The sequence below is a fragment of the Sorex fumeus genome, unplaced genomic scaffold, assembly GCF_029834395.1.
Source record: "Sorex fumeus unplaced genomic scaffold, SorFum_2.1 ptg000002l, whole genome shotgun sequence".
In the NCBI taxonomy this organism is placed as follows: Eukaryota; Metazoa; Chordata; class Mammalia; order Eulipotyphla; family Soricidae; genus Sorex; species Sorex fumeus.
This window is the reverse complement of record NW_026606059.1, coordinates 13,257,324-13,278,257: the sequence shown is the minus strand read 5'-3', so window position 1 is coordinate 13,278,257 and position 20,934 is coordinate 13,257,324. Positions and strand designations below refer to the sequence as shown.

The 20,934-nt window shown below is 36.4% G+C and overlaps 1 protein-coding gene across 1 annotated transcript in view; it reads right to left on the bottom strand.

Moving 5' to 3' along the window:
* MMP16 (matrix metallopeptidase 16) overlaps window positions 1–20,934 on the bottom strand; it is a 302,144-nt gene that overhangs the window by 71,324 nt on the left and 209,886 nt on the right. Inside the window, exons 5-6 of the mRNA XM_056110867.1 lie at window positions 11,721–11,882; window positions 9,486–9,697 (exon numbers count right to left, since the gene is read on the bottom strand). Of these exons, the coding sequence (XP_055966842.1) occupies window positions 9,486–9,697; window positions 11,721–11,882 (374 nt within the window). The remainder of the gene's footprint in view (window positions 1–9,485; window positions 9,698–11,720; window positions 11,883–20,934) is intronic.

The following is a 20,934-nucleotide window of genomic DNA, read 5'->3' as shown; positions in this document are numbered from 1 at the left end:
GATAGGTTTTGCTTCCGAAAGAACGTATTTAATCATTTCTAACAATTTTATTGCTTCTGATTATACTATAAGAATTTGCACCATTCTTGTGGTTTTTATTTGGCTAAAATAATTTAAAATTACCATGGTAGTTTGAATTAATAAATATAATTAATAGCGATAGATTGTCTTGATGCATGGAAGTTATTATTTCCTGAGCTTATACCATATACTTATGATGAAATTTGTAAGCCATTATATAGATAAAAAAAATAAATCCCCAAATATTTGACAGTTACTCACTTGTCTACTGTGTTGAAAGAACTGAGCAATCTAGCCATAAAAAGAGGAGTAGGTATAGTCCTTTATAGGAGCCTATATTTGGAATCTCTCTCAAGTATAGCTCTGGCTAAGAGCTTAATTGTTTATTATATAGATGAAAAGAAGTCCATACAAGTATGCAATAGGAATGAATGACATTATTTGGTTGGAATCTGGTAGTATATTTTTCCAAGAGTACAAGCACTGTAGCACTGTAGCATTGTTCTCCCATTGTTCATCGATTTGCTCGAGCGAGCCCAGCAATGTCTCCATTGTGAGACTTGTTGTTACTGTGTTTGGCATATCGAATACGTCATGGGTAGCTTGCCAGGCTTTGCCGTGCAGGCGAGATACTCTCGGTAGCTTGCCGGACTGTCTGAGAGGGGCGGAGGAATCGAACTCGGGTTGGCAAAGCCAGCCACACACAAGGTAAACGTGCTACCGCTGTGCTATCACTCCAGCCCACACTTATATATATGTATACATATGCATATATATATATATATATATATATTTAGACTCACAACAATGGCAAAAAGTACATGGAACTTTTTTAACATCTGCAAATACCAAGATACCTAACTATCTAAAAGAGCAGATGATCTGGACCAGAATGCAGAGGGAAACAGACATCTGCTACCCTACAGAAATCTGCAATCAACATCTGCAGAAGTCTGGAATCAACGTTCTAATGTGACTATTTGAGAGACAAAGACTTGCAAAGTCAGAAGAGACTGACTAACACTATGAATTAGGGGGGAACATGTGACAGAAGCGATGTCAAAGGGAGCAAACATAGAAGAGGAGGTAAGATCACTGGGTACAGTGAAATTCTCTGTTCGGGAGGCTTGTGGGAAATCATCAAAACCTTTTTCTCCTCCAGCTTTATCACGATATGATTGAAAAATACATTTCTTATATTGCTTCAATTATACTACTGGGTGATTTGCTGTACATATATTGTGAAATGTTTACCACAAGTGAGCTAATAAAAATATCCATCATCATACAGAGTAGTATGTGTCTCTGTGTGTGCGTGTGTGTGCGGGCATACACATGTGTGTGCCGTGCATATGACAGTGTGTCATGAGAATACTTCAAATCCATTAATTTAACAAACTTCAATTAGATAGTGAATTAGTATTGAACACTAGACGTTATGTTGCACATTAATGTGCTAGGGCTTACTCTTTTTTGGATGGGTGGGGGAGGGGTGGGGCACAGCTGGTAGTGATCAGGGCTTACTCCAGGCTCTGCACTCAGTTATCACTTCTGGCAGGTTCAAGGGTCCAAATGTTGTATGAGGGAGGGGAGAAGAAAACCTGGTCTGCTGCATGCAAGGCAAATGCCCAACTTAGCACACGTTCCACTCTGGCAAACACGGCTTACGCTATTATAGCTTTTAGTTTTATTTTTCATCCAGCATCTCCCCATTTTCCTGCTCCATGATTCCCTAGAAACCAGAATTCTATTCTGACGGAATGATTGACTTTGACTCTTCAAAATGATTCCACATGTAACTAAGATCAAATAATATTCATATTTCTGATTTCTGTTCACTTCGCTTAGGTTAATACGGCAGTTTAATTTATCTAGTCTCAAATGAAAAAAACTTGCTTTATTTTCTTTGAAGGGATGACTATGTTTATATACCGTTTGTATACAGATATAAATAGCTAGTATAATCTTGTGTTGGATACTTACAATGTTTCTACATTCCCAGTACTGTGAATAATGCTGCCTTGTGTAGGGGTGGGTTGAATTTTGGGGCCATACCTGGAGTAGCTCAGGGACTTTTCTGGAAATTTACTCTGCTAAGGAGTTATCCCTGGGAAACTAGATTAAGGTGCTAGAATTTAAGCCAGGGTTTTTCCCTTGTGCAAACCGAGTGTCGTCTTTCTACCATCTCTCTGGTCCATTACTAAAACTGCTTTGAGATGAGAATACAAATACCTTACATGAAATAGTGATTTCATTTCAGTGATATATAACTCCGGGCTGGAGCCATAGCACAGTGGGTAGGGCATTTGCCTTGCACGTGGCCAACCCAGGTTCGATTCCTCCATCCCTCTTAGAGAGCCTGGCAAGCTCCCCATGTCGTATTCGATGTGCCAAAAACAGTAACAACAAGTCTCATAATGAAGACATTATTGGTGCCTGCTTGAGCAAATCGATGAACAACAAGAGGACAGTGCTACAGTGCTACAGATATGTAACTAGAAGCAGGGATATCTGCTTAAAAACATGGAATTTTACTCCAAGTGAGACATTGGAGGGTTTTCTACAAAGCAATGACATGATGTGATGCCAGTTTTTACAGATCGGATATTTCACAATAAGCTGAGAGGCAGTAAAGGTGAAAGCAGGAACACCAGTTTAGAGGCTCTTATAATGCAAAGGTGAAAGGAGATCATACTTGAACTATTAATGAAAGGGAGAGATGCGACTAGATTTTTTATGTTCTAAAAAGGTAAAGCCAGTCAACTAGGCAAATATTTTAGTGTTTACTCAATAAGTGGGGAAATGGTCGTGACTTTAATTTAGATGGAAAAAGAAAATGAAGTGGGGTAGATTTGTGAAGTGAGTTCAGTATCTGTTTTGAATATGCTGAATTTGGCATCTGGGTGGAGAGGTCAAGAAAAAACTCTCAGTTAATTCTCATCAGTTTCCCGAGAAAAGTAGCTCTTTTCTTAAACTATTAAAGCTGAGTAAAGACAAGAGTTAGCCATTCTTATTCTCTTTAATATGGACAACGGTACGGGAAGTTACTACCTGAATCATGTTTGTTTCTATAACTTCCATGGTTAGTTCACTATTTTTTATGTGTGAAAGGGTCATTCCTCTTTTTTGCGGACTTCCCATAAAGGCATAATTTCTGATGTATAATTACATATTAGGATAACACTGGCAGAATTTAAGAATTTTAAGGTAAGAGCCACTTTTTTAACTTAAATCTAAAAGTAAACTATCATATGAAAAAAAGTTCAGTATATACTTGAAAACACTGAAAAATTATTTGTGTGTAATTAACACACATGTAGTGACAGCAAAGTGGTAGGGCGTTTGCCTTGCACGCGGCCGACCTGGCCAACCCGAGTTTGATTCCTCCGCCCCTCTCGGAGAGCCTGGCAAGCTGCTGAGAGTATCTCGCTGACACGGCAAAGTCTGGCAAGCTACCCGTGATGTATTTGATATGCCAAACACAGTAACAACAAGTCTCAAAATGGAGATGTTACTGGGCCCACTCAAGCAAATCGATGAACAATGGGAGGACAGTGCTACAGTACAACAGTGCTACTATATATATAAATAAAATATTGTAACACAAAATTCCAGTTTTGATGATAGTAACTTGAAATAGAAACAGATAAGAAAGCAAAAAATAAAAAAATAAAAGTAAAATAGTTCATGAGCAAATTATAGTACATCTGCAGACATTTAGCACAGATTAGAGGTATGAACTCAAATTAAATACCAAGAGATAATAAGCAACTTGATAGAAGTGGTAGTATGTTTAATTTTAACCACGTGTGAAGACTTTAGACACAAACCACTATTATGGATATATAATTGTAGGAAAAATCGTATACCCCTAACTTATCTAATAGGGTGGACTCTATTCATTTCTTCCATGTAGCGCTGTAGCACTGTTCTCCCGTTGTTCATGGACTTGCTCGAGTGGGCACAAGTAACATCTCCATTGTGAGATTTGTTGTTACTGTTTGGCATATCCAATACATCACAGGTAGCTTAGCAGGCTTTGCCGTGCGGGTGAGATACTCTCGGTAGCTTGGCGGGCTCTCCAAGAGGGGCAGAGGAGTCAAACCCGGCTGGGCCAGGCCGACCGCGTGCAAGGAAAATGCCCTACCACTGTGTTACTGCTCCAGTCCATTTCTTCCATAGTCCTACATAAAATCTTTTCTTTCATAAAATGCAACTGGCATCTCATCAACTAAAACTGAACCATATATATACTTACTGGGTCTAATTAACAGAACAATTCACTTATTTTTTTTTGGTGGGTCACACCTAGCAGTGCTCAGGGGTTACCAGGCCAGGCTCTGCACTCAGGAGTAACTCCTGAATGTGCCTGGGGGTCATATGAGATGCCAGAGATTGAATCTGGGTTGGCTGCATGCATGGCATATGCTCTACCATCTCTCTGGGGATTCTATATTTATTCTGATCATTAACTTTTCAGTTTTGTGGTTTAGGTGGCTGATACTGCCCAACAACTATGAAGCTATAGGCAAGATACAAATTTTCATATAGAAGAAAATAAGATTTACATGTATGGATGTGTATATGCATGTATGCACTTATTTATAATTCAAAGTTTTGTAAAAATACCTGTCCAGGTAAATTCACTCAAAATAAATGGGTCCCTGGAAAGTCCAATATAAACCTACTGACTTAAAAAAAGAAGGAAGATTTCTACCCAAAATAATTATGCTAAAACTCTTCAGATGAAGAAAATATTTACTGAAAACATTTATCACTAATAAAAGATTTTTTGAGTTTATTGGTAATAGGAGTGACAGCACAGTGGGTAAGGCCTTGAGCGCAGCCAACCCGGGTTCGGTTCCTCCGGCAAGCTATCGAGAGTATCTCGCCCACATGGCAAAGCCTGGCAAGCTACCCTTGGCGTATTCAATACGCCAAAAACAGTAACAACAAGTCTCACAATTTGTTGTGAGACGTTACTGGTGCCCGCTAGAGCAAACTGATGAACAATGGGAGGGCAGTGCTACAGCGCAATTGGTAATAGTACATTTTACTAATATCATTTATTTTGTTTAAAATTTATATTAAATACATAGAGTGTTTGTGGGGGAGGGAGGGTTTCGGCAATTGAAGCTCAGACTTCACACATGCAAGTCAAGTGCTTTACCTTGGATGCAAATTCTCACTCCTAAGTAAAAGCTCCTCATGGCACTACACAAACAAGGAACATTGCCAGCAAGGTGTTGGGGAGAAGGAAGAAATGGAGAGGAAGTGAGATACTCATGGAGGGTGTGTGGCATTTTGGTGATGACTTTGTACATAAAATAGCTTAAATGTTAACACTACTGTAAACATTTTGCTGCTGGTGCCAAAGAAATGTTAGGGAAAAACTCATAAGCTGAATACTTCCAGTAATTTCACATCATTTCAACTATTTTATAGGGATAATACTAATTATGGTTTAGTATATTACTAGGTGCTACAGTGCTACATTACTAGGTTGAGGACTTTGTTATTTAGGCTGAACACTGTCAAGTCTGCATAAACCAATCCCTGTTCTGAAGAAGTTTATAATCTAGGTGAGTAGCATACAACAGTATGAAATTGAGACAACCAAAATTTCATGCATTTTAATTGAATATAGAGAGAAATTTAAAAATTATTAAATATATTTTGGGTTAAAGAGCAGAGTGGATAGACATGAGGAACAGTTTGTATAGTGTAAAGAGTCCAGACACTAAAACTCGGTGAAAGTTTTGATTGAGGATATAAAGACATATCTAATATATGTATATACTTTATAAGAAAAAGGAAAATATGTAAAATTAATCAAACTGAAATTAACTTGTTGGTGATCCTAAAAATTATCTGAATAAGAAATGACCTAACTAATAACAATGAGCATGATAGAGAAATACTTATAAGGTAGGGATACAAAGGGAAAGATCCTTGGGGAAATAACATTAATTTATTGGTAAGCTCAAAAGATAGACTAGACTGCAGGTAAAAGTGAGTCATGGAGAAAATAGTGATCATGAAAGGAAGAATAGAATTTGGAAAGTTCAGTCACGTAGATTCTTTCTCCAATCTTTTATGAGACTTTATGGAATCTTTGTATAAAGCATTCTTAACATGTCTACACAATTTAAAATAGAATGCAAGTTCCAAGAAAGCAGGTCCATACTGTTTTATTTACTGCTGCATTGCTAGTACCTAGAATAGCAGCTCACAGTGAGAGCTCAATAAATATTCCTTAAATATTTACTTTTTAAAAATATAGTTTGCACTGCTTTTAACACATTTACTCTTTCTGGATATATAGTGTGAAATATATAGATTCTGAAATCAACTGGATCATATTAACCTAGTGAATTCTATTCATGAAACATTTAACTTGTATTAACTACTTGATATTCCCTATTCTGTTTTCTCATTTTTAAAAGAGAAAGCTATGAATTTTGCTGTATTAATTTAAGGTCTAGAGATTATAAATGTAAAGCACCTGGCATACATCCAGGCTTATGTTAGTAACTCAAATCCATGGTAGCTATTGACTAAGAACAGGAATTACTCAATCACACTCTTTTACTCTGATGAAATCTTGCATATAGTTTAATTATATATCATTTTTTACTACAGTTAATATATAAATTTGCTCTCCCTTGATATACATTTTTAGTGCATAAAATAAAAATTACTTTAATCTTCCTTTTAACTTCCTCCCTTAAAATTCAACATAAGTTTTTCTCTATCAAGTTTTCTTGATCTATTCAATAAGACTACCAATTATTCTTCATATCCACATTGTACCTTTAAGTCCTGCTTCATAACTGAAGTCGGGATTATGTTTATTTTTTGCTAATTAGATATGAGTTCTGCAAAGATATATTTTTTTTTATAAATCCTTGGATCCTAGTAAACCACTGGCATACATACTCATTTGTGAACTAAGTGAATACAAAAATTATGAAGCTATTATACAGCAAATCCACAAGATAGGTATAACTTTTTTTACAAAATAGTAATGACATATCTATCATAAAATATACTTAACAGAAAATATTCTTAGAGAAAGAAAGAGCTTAATAAGAGAAATAAATTCTGAAAAGTTTAGGAACTCTGTCTTGTAAACACCATATCAAAGGTAAAATGAGAGTTTAGAGAGATGTTCTCTAATGCTTTATATGGGGTAAATGCTTTTTAAATGTACATCTTGATGATAAAAATACTGGTTACTGGATTTTACTTGAGACTGTGTCTATGTACTTTTTATCCATTTCCTGGTTCCAGGAACAAGTGAGTACAAAACCTCATTTTGTCAGCCTTTTATGCATTATTCCCACAACGTGGAGATAAAAAATGGCTATAGAAAATGAACATTAGATAAAGAAAAAAGAGAGAGAGAGAGACTGGCCTCCTCGGAGATCAATAAACTAATTAGACTGACAGGAAGAATGAAAAGAATGTAACTAGAATCAACTTCCACATCATCAAGTCAGATAAGGTTGACATTTTGGTGATACTGCTATGATACCCAAGGGAAAACTAAAATACTGAAATTCTGCTAAAACAATAAAATTGAAATATTTCAGTTATTATGTGATATATTATGAATAAGCAAATGCATTCTCTTTCTTTCTTTCTTTCTTTCTTTCTTTCTTTCTTTCTTTCTTTCTTTCTTTTTTCTTTCTTTCTTACCTCCTTCCTTCCTTTCTCTTACTTTCCTTTATTTCTATTAATTTTCTCTTTCTTTCTTTCTTTCTTTCTTTCTTTCTTTCTTTCTTTCTTTCTTTCTTTCTTTCTTTCTTTCCCTTACTTTCCTTTATTTCTCTTACTTTCCTTTATACTTCTTTCTTTCTTTCTTTCTTTCTTTCTTTCTTTCTTTCTTTCTTTCTTTCTTTTTTCTTTCTTTTCCTCCCCTCCTCCCCTACTCCCTCCCTTCCTTCCTTCCATCCTTCCTCTTTCTTTCTTTCTTTCGTTCTTTCTTTCCTCCTTCCTTTCTTTATCTCACTCTTTCATTCTTTCTTTCGTTCTTTCTTTCCTCCTTCCTTCCTTTCTCTTATTTTTCTTTATTTCTCTTAATTTCCTTTCTCTATATTTTTCTTTGTCTTTCTTTCTTTATTCCTTCCTCTCTCTCTTTCTTTCTTTCTCTCTTTCTTTCTTTCTTTCTTTCTTTCTTTCTTTCTTTCTTTCTTTCTTCTCTCTCTCTCTTTTCTTCTTGAATCAACTAGCTGCCATGGATATTAGAACACCAAGTACATATCAAGTAGGTGGGGGCTGAAGCAGGGATGCAGTGTAATTTTTTTTCTCATCCCTTGATTTTGTTAATCTATTTAGCTTGACAGGAGATAGCTAATTAAGGACTGCATAGCACTTACAGAAATCAAAAACATATTCATGTGTTTAAAAAATGAATTGCTCTTTCCTGGAAAGTATGGTGCCCCTGTACATGTTCCATAAAATCCAATTCTCATTTTCCAATAAAGGACAGAGAGTATTTTGTCTGGTAAAATTATTTAAAATCTCTACCTTTGTAGTATGCTCTCCAGTTGGTAGAATAGTCTATATAAATGATACATTTCATTATTTATTGATATGTGTTCACAAAAATTTAGAGCATATTATCTTATTTGAAAATAAATTGCATAGGGAATATAGCTACTTTAACATTCCACCGTCAAAGTAAAAATTATGTTTTTATTAATCTTTAAGATTATAAATATTAAGGGAGAAAACTATTTTCAGTACTATCCGGTCATTAGTTTTCAACTTATGTAACTTACACTGACATACTATGTATCAATGCTTTTGTCTAAGAATGCAATAGCATAACAAAGCACATTTAGCAAAAAAGCAAAATTAGCTTAGCTTTAATCTTTATAAAACAATATAAATTAGGGAGACCTAAATGCCTGACTAAAGTTAACAGCATAAATAGTCAAAATCAAATGATATAGTAGATGAGATTAAATACCAAAATTACCAGCAGACCCCCAAAGACCAAACCAAATGATCAACACTCTTCCTGAAAAACAATGGTCTAATTGTCAAGAGAAATTATAGGGACATGATAAAGATTTGCAAATCAAATATAGAAGAGCTTCAGTGAGCCTGGAAGTGGCTAAGCTTCCAAGCAAATCATCCCTATTAGTTTCTATTCATGATTTAAATTATGCTTTTTTATCTGTTCATAACATGCAGCATTTCCTTACCCTCACATATCTAGGCATTTTAGCTTCTGCTGGCAGAAACGCATTCCCCAAATAGAACGCTCCAGCAGTCTTATGCTAGACATTTAAGCCCGTTTGTGCATTTATTTTTTAAGATGCTTTTTTTTGAACTTCTGGGAGAGGTCTGTGAAGGCAGTTGTTTGAATGAATGAGAACTTGTTTTCTAAAGCGACACTGTAGGTACTTAATCTATCACTAAAAAAGAAAAAACATAAAAACACAACCTCCTACCTTGAAAACAAACATCTCACGTCGAAGAATAGCCAGAGTGTTAAAGTTCCCATCACAGATGTTGGGTTTGGCTCCGGGATAGGAAGGCCTGCCGGTGGGAGGCCTGGGGGGTTTGGGTCTGTCGTTCTTTCTGGGGTCCACGGGAGGAATAGAGCGGTGTGGGGGCGCTGTGGGGAGAGGCCTCGTAGGTGGAGGGATCTTGTCAGGTGGACCTGTTGGAAATAAGAGAACAGCACTTGAAACTGGAATGCTGCTAGATGCTTACGACAGAGGACAGTCACTCATCAGAGAGGTCACAGGCAACCTGAGCAGAAAGGTCTCTGAGACCATCCAGATTCTGAAAAAAGAAAAAATGAACTGCACGACTCAACAAGTCATTGCCAAGTCTATCACAAACTTCTCATGCTCAAGTCTAGATCCAAGTGACTAGGTTTGCTTTGTACAATTTTCATGATTTTTAATAGCATCACCATAAACTTTATTGAAACAGCTGTTTTGCAATCTTTTTTGGAGGTAGGTGGTATATAAATAATAGACACATGGAAATTAATGCCAGAATCATGCATGTAGGCTTCATCACATTTAATCTAATTTTTGTAGATGATAATTCTAGGCAATTATTTCTAAAAGATAAACAGGAACAAAACCAAATTTATTCTACCTTGTTTCTCTATATTGCTAATCTTTTTTCATTCAGTAATTTGATTAAATAAAATGTTTTTTAAAAACTTCTAGAATAATGCTTTTTTGAATAAATACTTTAACTAAAATATCTATTGATTCATACGCCCCTAGTGAAATATTAATGTGAAAAAGAAGTATTTCTAAAAACTAGGTCTCTAAACTAACCCAAAGTTTACACATACAACTTGGTACAGATATAAAACATCATTTCTCAAGGGATTTCTGTTTAAAAGAAAAAAAACACAGAACTGTTTGGATATAACATTTAGATTTGAAAGGAATATTCTCTTACAGACCTCTAGTCTAGACTACTAATTCATGAGGTCATGAGAAAAAGCCTACTTAAGTTAACAACTTAGTAGGAATTCCTGATGACCACACTGAGGCATAAGATAGTTCACTCAACATATGAACTATTTTATTTTGTGCCAGAGATATTTATCTTTTCTCAGTATTCCCCCAAATAAAAGCCTGGAAAATGATCTTTTCATCCGAAATATATTTTAACTGAGAGAAAACTTACCACAGAGATATTAAAATAGGAAAGCTAATAAATGCAAAATAAATTAGTGAACTTAAACTATGCTATTTAAAAATGCAAATGCCATCATCTGGATACTGGCTATTAACATACAAATAGCACACATTTGTCTTTGTATTATCAAAATGAAAGCTTTACTTCATTAATTTACTGAAGCATATTCTCTATATGTAAATTATAAATCTCAAGTTCTTAACAATTATGATGAAATAAAAGTCTTTTTAAAGGTCAATGGTTCTATGGAGAGAGTTAGGATTATAGTAAATATGTTTAATAGTTTTTCTTCCATTTGCATTCATTAACCATATCACATAAATAAAAATGATTTTTACTCTACTAGAAATTTGTTCTGAATTATCTCATAAACTTAAACCATTTGTTAACTTTTATTTCCATGTTTGATAACTTCCACACTGCTGATAAGTACATGATTTTGTGGTTATTGGCTTTTGTTTGGGGGCCATACTTGGGAGTGTTCAGTGGCTTTTCTCAGAATTTGTGGATTGTTCCTGCCAGTACTCAGGGGATTGTATGGTACTGGTGACCCTGTTAGACCTCTGCTTTCAAAACATGCACTCAACCTGTTGAGATTATTTCATCAATTATCAGTTTATCCTGAAAGGAATTATTTGAAAATCAGAAGTGATATGTGTTGAAACTAATATCAAATTTCATGAAAAGAGAGTTTAATCTGTTTGCTACAGATTCCAAATATCTTCTGTAGGAGATTTGTATTTTTAAATGTTTTCATTGGTTATATTCATTTATTATATTTTAATCTAAATATTAAATAGTAAAGTTGACCAGATTAATTTTAAGTATATTATTGAAACACAGTAAGAACACCTCATCAGTATATAGTCTTATGATCTATATATTAAGATATCTGGAACTGATATCAATAAGGCATGATTGATTTCTCAAAATGTAAAGTATCTATTCTCAAAAAAGGGAATAAGAGAAAATCTGAAATCATTGTTTTATTGATTGAATAAATAGTGGCAACCTACCATATATCTTCTGGATCCCCTGCAAATCATCATTAGGTAGTTTGAAGTTGTCAGTTTCCATGTACTGGTAAAATGGAGCCATGATTGCAGTGGGGTCATTGGAATGTTCCAGTCCCAAAGCATGTCCCAGTTCATGAACAGCTACAAGAAATAAGTCATTTCCTGTGCAAATGAGAAGAAAAAAATGACATAGCAACTGATAGTAATGATTCAAAAAGAACTTGCTTCATCAAAACTTACTCATAAAACAATGGAAGGAATTTTTAAAATTTTAATTATCACTATAATTATCATTGGATTTTCTACTAACAAAATATAAAGCTATGGAAAATGACAATAGCAAAAGCTGAAGAAAGAGCACCAGTAGCAGTTTTGATATAACAACTAACAAAATATACTCCCAATGATCAAACATATGATATACGACATCTTGATACCTTCACTTTGAACATATACTTAAAAACACTTATTAAAAAATGGGAATGGGGCTGGAGAAATGGTGTAATGGGTAGGTAACACATTTGTGTTGAATACAGCCTATCTGGGTTTGATCCCCAGCACCCTATATGGTCCCTGAGCTTGTCAGGAGTGATCCTGGGGTCCAGAGTGAGGAGAAAGCCCTCAGTACCAGCAGGGGCCAAAAGACTTTTAAAAAATAAAGAAAAAAATAAAAGTAAAGAGCAGGGCAGATATAAACCTTATCTTTAAACTGACACATAGAATTAATTTATGGCTAATTAATTAAGGAGTAAAATTAACTACTTTTATCAAGAACAGCAAATCTGTGTATTTACAGAGCTATGGCTAGAACTCAGGTTTTCAACTATTGAAATAAATCTTTTCTAGCCAAGGAGAAAGGGATACAGTCATGTAGAATAAAAAGCTATAGGATTAGCAACTGCATTAACTAGGATTCTATTCTACTTATTTCATACAAACTGTACTCAATTCATAACACATCGGAACAAAACGTATTTATCTTGGAGCTGCTCTAATTTTTACCAGAAAAAGAAAGAATTCCTCTCCAGTAGTAAACTTGCACAGTAAAGTATGGTTAACATAAACTCCTAGTCACTTGGTCTTCCTATTTTTGTAATCAAACCTCTACTAAAAATCTCAATATACCATCCACTACATACTCATTATCATAACTAAACTCATGAAGAAAAGAATTCTCCATGTATACTTGCAGGTTTTTTTTTCTTTTTCCTGTTTTGTTTTGGGTTGGTTGGGGGGCCACACCCAGCTTATACCTGCCTCCTTGTTCACGGATCACTCCCAGGTGCTGGGATTGAACCTGGGTCAGCTGCTTACAAGGCAAGTCCCAACCCTTGGCACCATCTCTCCAGCCCTTCCTGCATGCATATTTATTAATTTAAAAAACTAATTTGAATTAATGAATATTAGTTAAGGCTACTGTACTTCTTTAAAAATATTATAATTTAAGTCACACTATTGGAATACCGTTAAATTTTGTTATTGGTGGACAATGTTGCTGCATTTTGCTATCACTAACTTGATCATGACTGGTCACCACCATCCTTACATCAACTTTAGTCCTGTTTCTCTCCACCGTCAAAATGTCTGCCAAGTTATATGATCTCAGGCCAAGAATTTGCATGGTTTCATATTCTTCAATCCCTTGTTTTGTCTCTTTGTATTCAACAGATAAGTGATCTCACCTGGTATAAGTCCTCCATCTGACTTATTTCACTTAATGGGATACCCTACGGTTCCGTCACATCACAGAGTGTTTTCTCATTCAGTCGTTCCTAATAACTGCATGGTTTTCCACTGGGAAGTTGTACTTCTAAGGGATATTCTTCTAAGTGAAAAATTTAACCTGATTGCACATGTGATGTAAAGTTTCACATGGATGCCTTTCTACAATGAAAATGATTTCAATAAACTTCTTGAGTATTATTTTTAGGAAAAATCCTTTCTAGCCATTTTTATGATGTACTATGATGGTTCCCTGTGGAGGTCTTTGTGTAATGTAAAAGTCAGCTATATAATTGCATTTTTTTTTCTCGCTCTGGAGTTGCCTATAATACAGAAATGGATGAAATGACATGGCTGTACCAATATGGCATTAGCATATTGAAAATGAGCCATTCAAACACTTCAGGGCCCTGTCAGACGCTGAAAGAACTACTGATTATATATCAGTCTGAACCAAACTCACAGCGAGTAAAATGAAATCAAGGTTAAAATTTTCAATCTCAAATGGATTAGCCTCTGATTGTACTTTGAAAAGTAAAGACCATGAGACAAAAAGAAAAGTCGTATACATTATTTTAACAACATACTGAGCTATCTTTATTTAAAGTTTACCAACTCTGCTCTATGGATTTTAAACATTTTACATGGATTTTCTCATATTCATTCTCACAAAACCTGAGGAGTCAGCCACTAGTTTTCATCTTTATCATCACGTACAATGAGAGAACAATGCGCAGAGAAATTAAGTATGATTTTCAAAGTCAAATAATAAGATAAAATCTACTTATCAAAATCTTGTTTGATTCCAGAGGATTTTTTTTAAATTTCTACATTGAACCAGAGTTACAAAATAAATAGCATGCATGACAGCATATATGATATTTTAGCACTGTCAAAATTTTTAGCACTGTCCTTCCATTTTTCATCGATTTGTTCAAGCAAGCCCAGTAACATCTCCATCATGAGACTTGTTGTTACTGTGTTTGGCATATGGAATATGTCACGGGGACCTTGCCAGGCTTTGCCGTGCGGGCGATAGCATGAGAAAATTGTTTAATTCATTAAATTTTTTATCTGCTCCTGTGTGTCCTCACCTTCCTACCTTGTATCCTGCATATGGCTTCTGCTGTTCTATCTCTGGGCCCCTAACTTCATCCTGTGCCACTTCCTCCCAAACCTTTATGTAATTTCCACCTGTTGCCCCTTCTTAGAATATTCTGAGGGTCTCTGATTGAGGGCTGATAACCTACCAAATCATCTTTTTTCCTGTCTAAAGTGTATTATGTTCTGGTCCAGGCTTTGATACAATAATGGACAAAAAGATCCCTCCCCCCAGCTGCTACCCTCCTGCCTTCTATATTCTAATGAGAGGGACAGAATGGAACTAGAAAAGCAAAACACATAGGCTACTACAGTGATAAATTATATGGAAAAATAATAAATCAGAGGGAGAATGAGTCACATAGGAAATGCAGTCTGGAATATCCTTGGTACTTTTAGGTAATATTAAGGGTTTATGATTTTTAGTCTGATTGTTGAGGAGTATTGCTCTAAATTTTCAAGCAGAAAAGGGACATGAACTGACTTAAATTTTAACAAACTCCCTCTGGTAATTACCACTGAAAATCAAGATCAGTGGACAAGGGAAGCAGGCAGATTCTGTCTCTGAACTAACTTAGTGCAATGATTCAAGCAAAAGTGCTGAAAAAAAAAGTCGAGTTGGACTCAAGTGAACGAAATGGAAGAAATAGATAGAAGCAGTAAAACTCATGATATATAGGAAAGATCACACGGATTTGTAAAGGACAAGATGCAAGATGTGAGAAAAGAAAAAGGCCAAGACAGCACAAACTATTTTGGCCCCGTGAAGTAGAAGAAGGAAGCTGTCATTCACTGAGATGGAAGAAAGAACCAAAACCAGAATTTGCTGTTTACTTTTTGTGTTTGAGAGTTAGAGATGCCATTTATATAATTAAATTAGAGATGCGAGTCCAGTTACATACAGATGCAACTAAGAGGTAATTGCGGGTTGAGCTACACCTTCTGGTGTAGATGATCACCTTGGATAAGGCTGATCTTGGAGTGATAGTTCCATCACAGTAATGTAAAGAAATAAAATATATAAAACCTCAGAATCTGGAACACCGTAGGATTCATGATAAAATTCGAAGAAACATTGCTCCTGAATGTTTACAAATATGAACTTTGGTGGTAGAGGTGGGTGATTGAGTGGGGCTCTTCCATAATGGGGTGTTCACTCAGCCACTTCCGGCTGGCTCTGCTCAGGGCTCCGACCTGGAGTTGCTGGGGGCGACTATATATGTGGCTGTAGGAATTGAGCCAGACACCTGTGTGGCAAACCCCTTTACTACTGTCTTTAATTTTTATAAAGAACAACTAAGATTTGTCAACTAATGAACAGAAAGGGGAAAAAAAAAAGAGAATGAGACACTAGGGAAATGATAACTGCCAGGATATCCTGAGGAAGATCTCAGTGTGCTCCGTGGCTTAAACGCATGCCTTGCAAGAGTATACTCGCAGGTACCAGCCTCAGTCCACAGGATGCACTGAATGAAATAGTGGCTGTACTTTCTCCATACATCTCCAATCCTGAACGGTTCCTCCAACTATCATTGACTTGGAAATTCCCTCTCTAAGAACCAAACATGATAGTTTCTCAGTATCTATATTGCAAACCATAATGCCTAAAAGTAGAGAAGAGAGTATGGGGGAAATTGTCAGCCATAGAGGCAGGGGGTGGGTGGGAAAGGTGGAAGGTGGTAATACTGGGGAAATTGGTGATAGAAGATGTGCACTGGTGGAGGGATGGGTGCTTGATCTTTGTATGATGAAACTCAAACATGAAAACTTTGTAACTGTATCTCACAGTGATTCAATAATAATAATAATAATAATAATAATAATAATAATAAAAATAGTGGCTGCATACCTTCTCTAGAAACTCCACAACCAGCTGTGTATAAGCACCACAACTGTTGTGTGCAACCTCTGGTGAGCTTGTGTGCAACCTCTGGTGAGCTCTACAGCTAAATGCACAAGCAAGTGTCATGTGTGGAATCAGGGGCACAGTCTTGCACTGGTGTCAATGTCACGGTACTACAGCCAGTATGTGTGCACCACAACCAATTATGATCTTGTAGTCCATGGTAAGAACACGAGCAGGTGCCACAGATAAAGGAGCCTGAACCTCAGGGGACACTGCAGCCCAGGACGAGGGCAACCCTAAAAAGGCACCCTAATTAAACTGCATCAGTGTCAGGCATCCATGTGACTTCCAATCATCGTGACAACACAAACAATGAGGCAAGGGAGAGGGTAAAGCTAATCACTTTTCCTGCATGTGGGATCATCATCATCATCATCACCATCATGATTAATAATATTGCAGCAATGTGCAACTGTGTATATGACGATATCAAGGTGGAAGTGCTAAATTCAACAAATCTTTCATATCACCAGGTGACTATAAAAGCAGAAAGTCAAAGAAGCTTCAGGTCAATGTAGGAGAGTGAGGTTTGACTAATTGTGGTAATTTTGTTGAGTAAGGAGGAAAGAAAAACATCCTGAAAGGAGGAAAGGCACTGAAGAGAAGGTCATGACGTCCATTCAGATCACTTCTTAAATTCTCACACGCTCAAAGACAACCTGGAGTGGATCTTTAGAGAGGCACTCAAGCTAGTGGCAGTCACAGCTGAGCAGTCAGACTGAAATATTAAAGAGATCTGTTCAAAATCTATTTATAGAATTGAGTCTCAGAGCTGATTGATATACTGAATAGAAGATTTAATAACTGAGAGGTCAGAAAACTGAACAAAGTACCATCATGAATGTTGATATTCAAGAATTATAAGAGAAGCTAAAGATACTGGGTAAAGCACTTGCCTTGAGGGAAGTATCTGAGTTCAAATCCCACCACAACATCTGGTCTCCTGAGTATCCCCAGGAAGGATCCCCTGAGCACAAAGCCAGGAGTAAGGCTTAAGTACAGCTAAGTGCAGCCCCTAAACAAAGAAATCAAAACAAAAAGGTATTCGTATCTTTATGTCTCCTAGCTCATAATTCCTGTCTAGAAGGACTCTGGAAAGTTTTTTTTTTGTTTGTTTTTATAGCCACCACTTCAAAGCAATGTAAGGAAGAGCATATGGGCTGGAGCGATAGCACAGCGGGTAGGGCTTTCGCCTTACAAGCGGCCAACATGTCCGACCCGAGTTCGATTCCTCCGCCCCTCTCGGAGAGCCCGGCAAGCTACCGAGAGTATTCGATATGCCAGACATAGTAACAACAAAGTCTCCAATGGAGACATTACTGGGCCCGCTCGAGCAAATATCAACAGAGGGATTTTTTTTCCCCAAAAAGATCCTAAAGTGAAAATTTTAAAAATAAACTTATATTAAGACGATTTTGTGAATGACTGTCTCAGAACTTCTTTCCTCTGAAGTAACAGTTTTAGACAAGTGAGACAGAAAAGAAATTGAGATAATGACAATGGACACGTCATAAGGATTTCGCATGCAGACGATTAGATCTTAACTGTGCTTCTGGTGATGCCAAGAGGTGAATGGGGATAAGGAACCAAATCAAATTAACCCTCACATTCCATAATGGGAAATCTAAATTATTATTACCTCAAGAATACTTTTAAAGCAGCATGACTATAGGAGAAGGCATGAATTCAATTTACCAAGGGAATATAAAGAGGAACTGTATGCCATATATCACTTCGCGCATTTTAATTTTTGCCATTCTTCTTTTCACTGCTTTTCTTAATTGGTGGGTATTTTTCCACCACTTGCAAGAATATTGCACACTCCCCAGCAGGATAACCTAGATCCTTTCCTTGTTTATTTTAATTCCTTGTCCTTTTCTAACATTATAGCTTATTTCCTTTCCTTGTGCACCTTCATCAGTCCTTAAGATTTGTACATCAAGGGGTCAGAGAGATAGGACAGCAGGTGGGTGATAGCCATGCATGCGGCCAAGCTGCTGGTTCCACTCCCACATCCCATATAGTCCCTCGAACACCTCTAGGAGAAATTTCTGATTGCAGAGTCACCAATAACCCCTGACCACCACTGGGTGTAGTCCCCAAAGAACAATTTAATTAAATTTCAAAAGAGGGATTTTTAAATCAAGTGTCTTCTTATCATAATGTGTCTACAGTACTTACACATCAAATGGACCCCTGTCAGACTTGATGTAGTTGCTTAGTGTCATCTTCTTAACAGACCCTTGTTCCTGAAGGCACTGATGCCACTTTCTCACTTGAAGCTCCCACAGTCCCTTCGGAGTCCCTCTCCTCTATACTCGGTACTACTATATTGCCACCACCTTTTGGAGAACCTTTCCAATATATGTGTTTATTTTTGTAGACTTATATAGAGACTGGAGAGAGGGTAGGACACTTGCCTTACACGTAGCTGACCTGGGTTTGATCCCTGGCACCTGATATGGTTTCCTGAGCACCCTAAGACTGATCACTGAGTGTAGAGTCAGGAGCAAGCCCTGAACACTGCAAGGTGTGGCCCAATCACCAAAAGAAACAAAGAGTGAAAATGCACATCATTCATCTCAGTGTCCCCTCTTCAAATAAACTACGGAATGCCTTTTTATAAGTTTTTATTAACACAGTATGATGACTTACAAAGTTATTCATAATTGAGTTTCAGGCATCTGATGTTCCAGCTCCAACCCCACCACCAGTGTCAACTTTCCTCCACTATTGTTTCCAGTTTCCTCCCTACTTTTCCAGCCTGTCTTCTTGATGGACACATTTTATTTATTTGTTTAGGCCATATCCAACAGTGCACAAGGCTTACTCCTGGCTAGATTTTATTTAATTAATTAATTTATTTATTTATTTTTAAAGAATAAATTGTTTTTACTAACTGTTTTAGAGAAAGTCTGGAAAACTATGTTTAATAAATACAATTACAGAAAAGTCACAATTAACATAAGATAAAACCAGGAAAATTAAATAAATTCACCATTCTTTTAAAAATGAAAAGATTAAATGGTCCCCTCAAATTCACACATGTGTCATCACCAAGGTCCAAAAGTTAAGGGATCACTCCTGGCGAGGCTCAGGAAATGTTATGGGTTACCAGGGATCAAACCCAGGTAAGCCGCTTATAAGGCAAGCACACTGCTATCCTATGCCTCGGACCCTACAGGCACATCTTTAAGTTGGGATGCTGTGGTTTGCATCGCCTGCTTTCAGTGATATGGACCCTTCGGGGTGTAGAGCTATGCAACTGCTCCTTGATACCACTTGGCTCTAATGTTACTCTCTAAAAGAGTCAAATAAAAGGTAAGTGAGGCAAAAGGCACTGCAACTTTGAGTAATAAAGAATATTAGGTAACATCCACCTTTATAAATATGTCCCACCTTCCCCCGACCCTACCTCAAGGGGAATCTAAGGACTATCTCCTGGGAATTTGTTATATATTCATACATTTGAAAATAATCCTGCCTTGAGTTGAAAATGCACAGATCATCTCACACGTTTTGGTGGTAATATTTAATTTCTACTTTAATAAAATTTAATTACACAGTGCAGGTTCATCAGCTCTAGTCACATGCTACATATAAGAACTTAGAATTTCACAAATTAAAGTCTACATCTTTTACCAATTTCTATAACCCCTCAATATTTTCCCCTGGTTACCAAGCAAATAATTGGAAAGGGAAAGCAATGAAATGAGAAGAAAATTTCTGATACTTCGGAGGATATAATTAAATGGTTTCAGTCAATGGAAAAAGTAACCGGCACTGCCAGAAACTTATGAACACAGTGATCAGCAAATGCTTTGGCTTGTGGGTAATAAAAAGATGACTGATCTAGACAAGACGAATGCTGAATGGAGGACACATTTGATTTTATTAACTGTCATTGAGAGGGATTATAATTCAGGGAAGTTGTTTTTTATTATCCCTTATTTTAATAAAGTTGTTCACAATGATTTATTGCATTCAATATTCCAAAACCAATACCACCACCATTAGACCTCCTCACTACCAATGTTCCCAATGATCACACAAGCCTGTCCCAGTAGCAGAACCTAAATGATTTGTTTTGTATTGCTTGCTATGATTAATTCACTAAAAATGATCAAAAAAGATTTCCCTAGAAGAATGCATATGAAGACTGTTGTATCCCACCCTAGAGCTATTAAACCCTTGTAGAAGAGATTCCTAACATATTGTTATAGCGTAAGCGTTGTGTGCTTCTTAATTGAGGTTGGTTATCTTTTACTTTATATCCCATACAATGTGGTGTACTATTCCTGGTATATTTTGGTGTAGAGTATGAGATGTTACGACAGGAATTCTAAAATTTTGAAGGGGTGATACAGGTGGAGTTCAATTTTTAACTGGATAGTGACTTTGGGGTCCGGAAACATCTCTGCAGTTTGCTGATATCTTTTGAGATTTATTGAATACGTTAAAAAAAACTCAGATATGCAGGTCTGT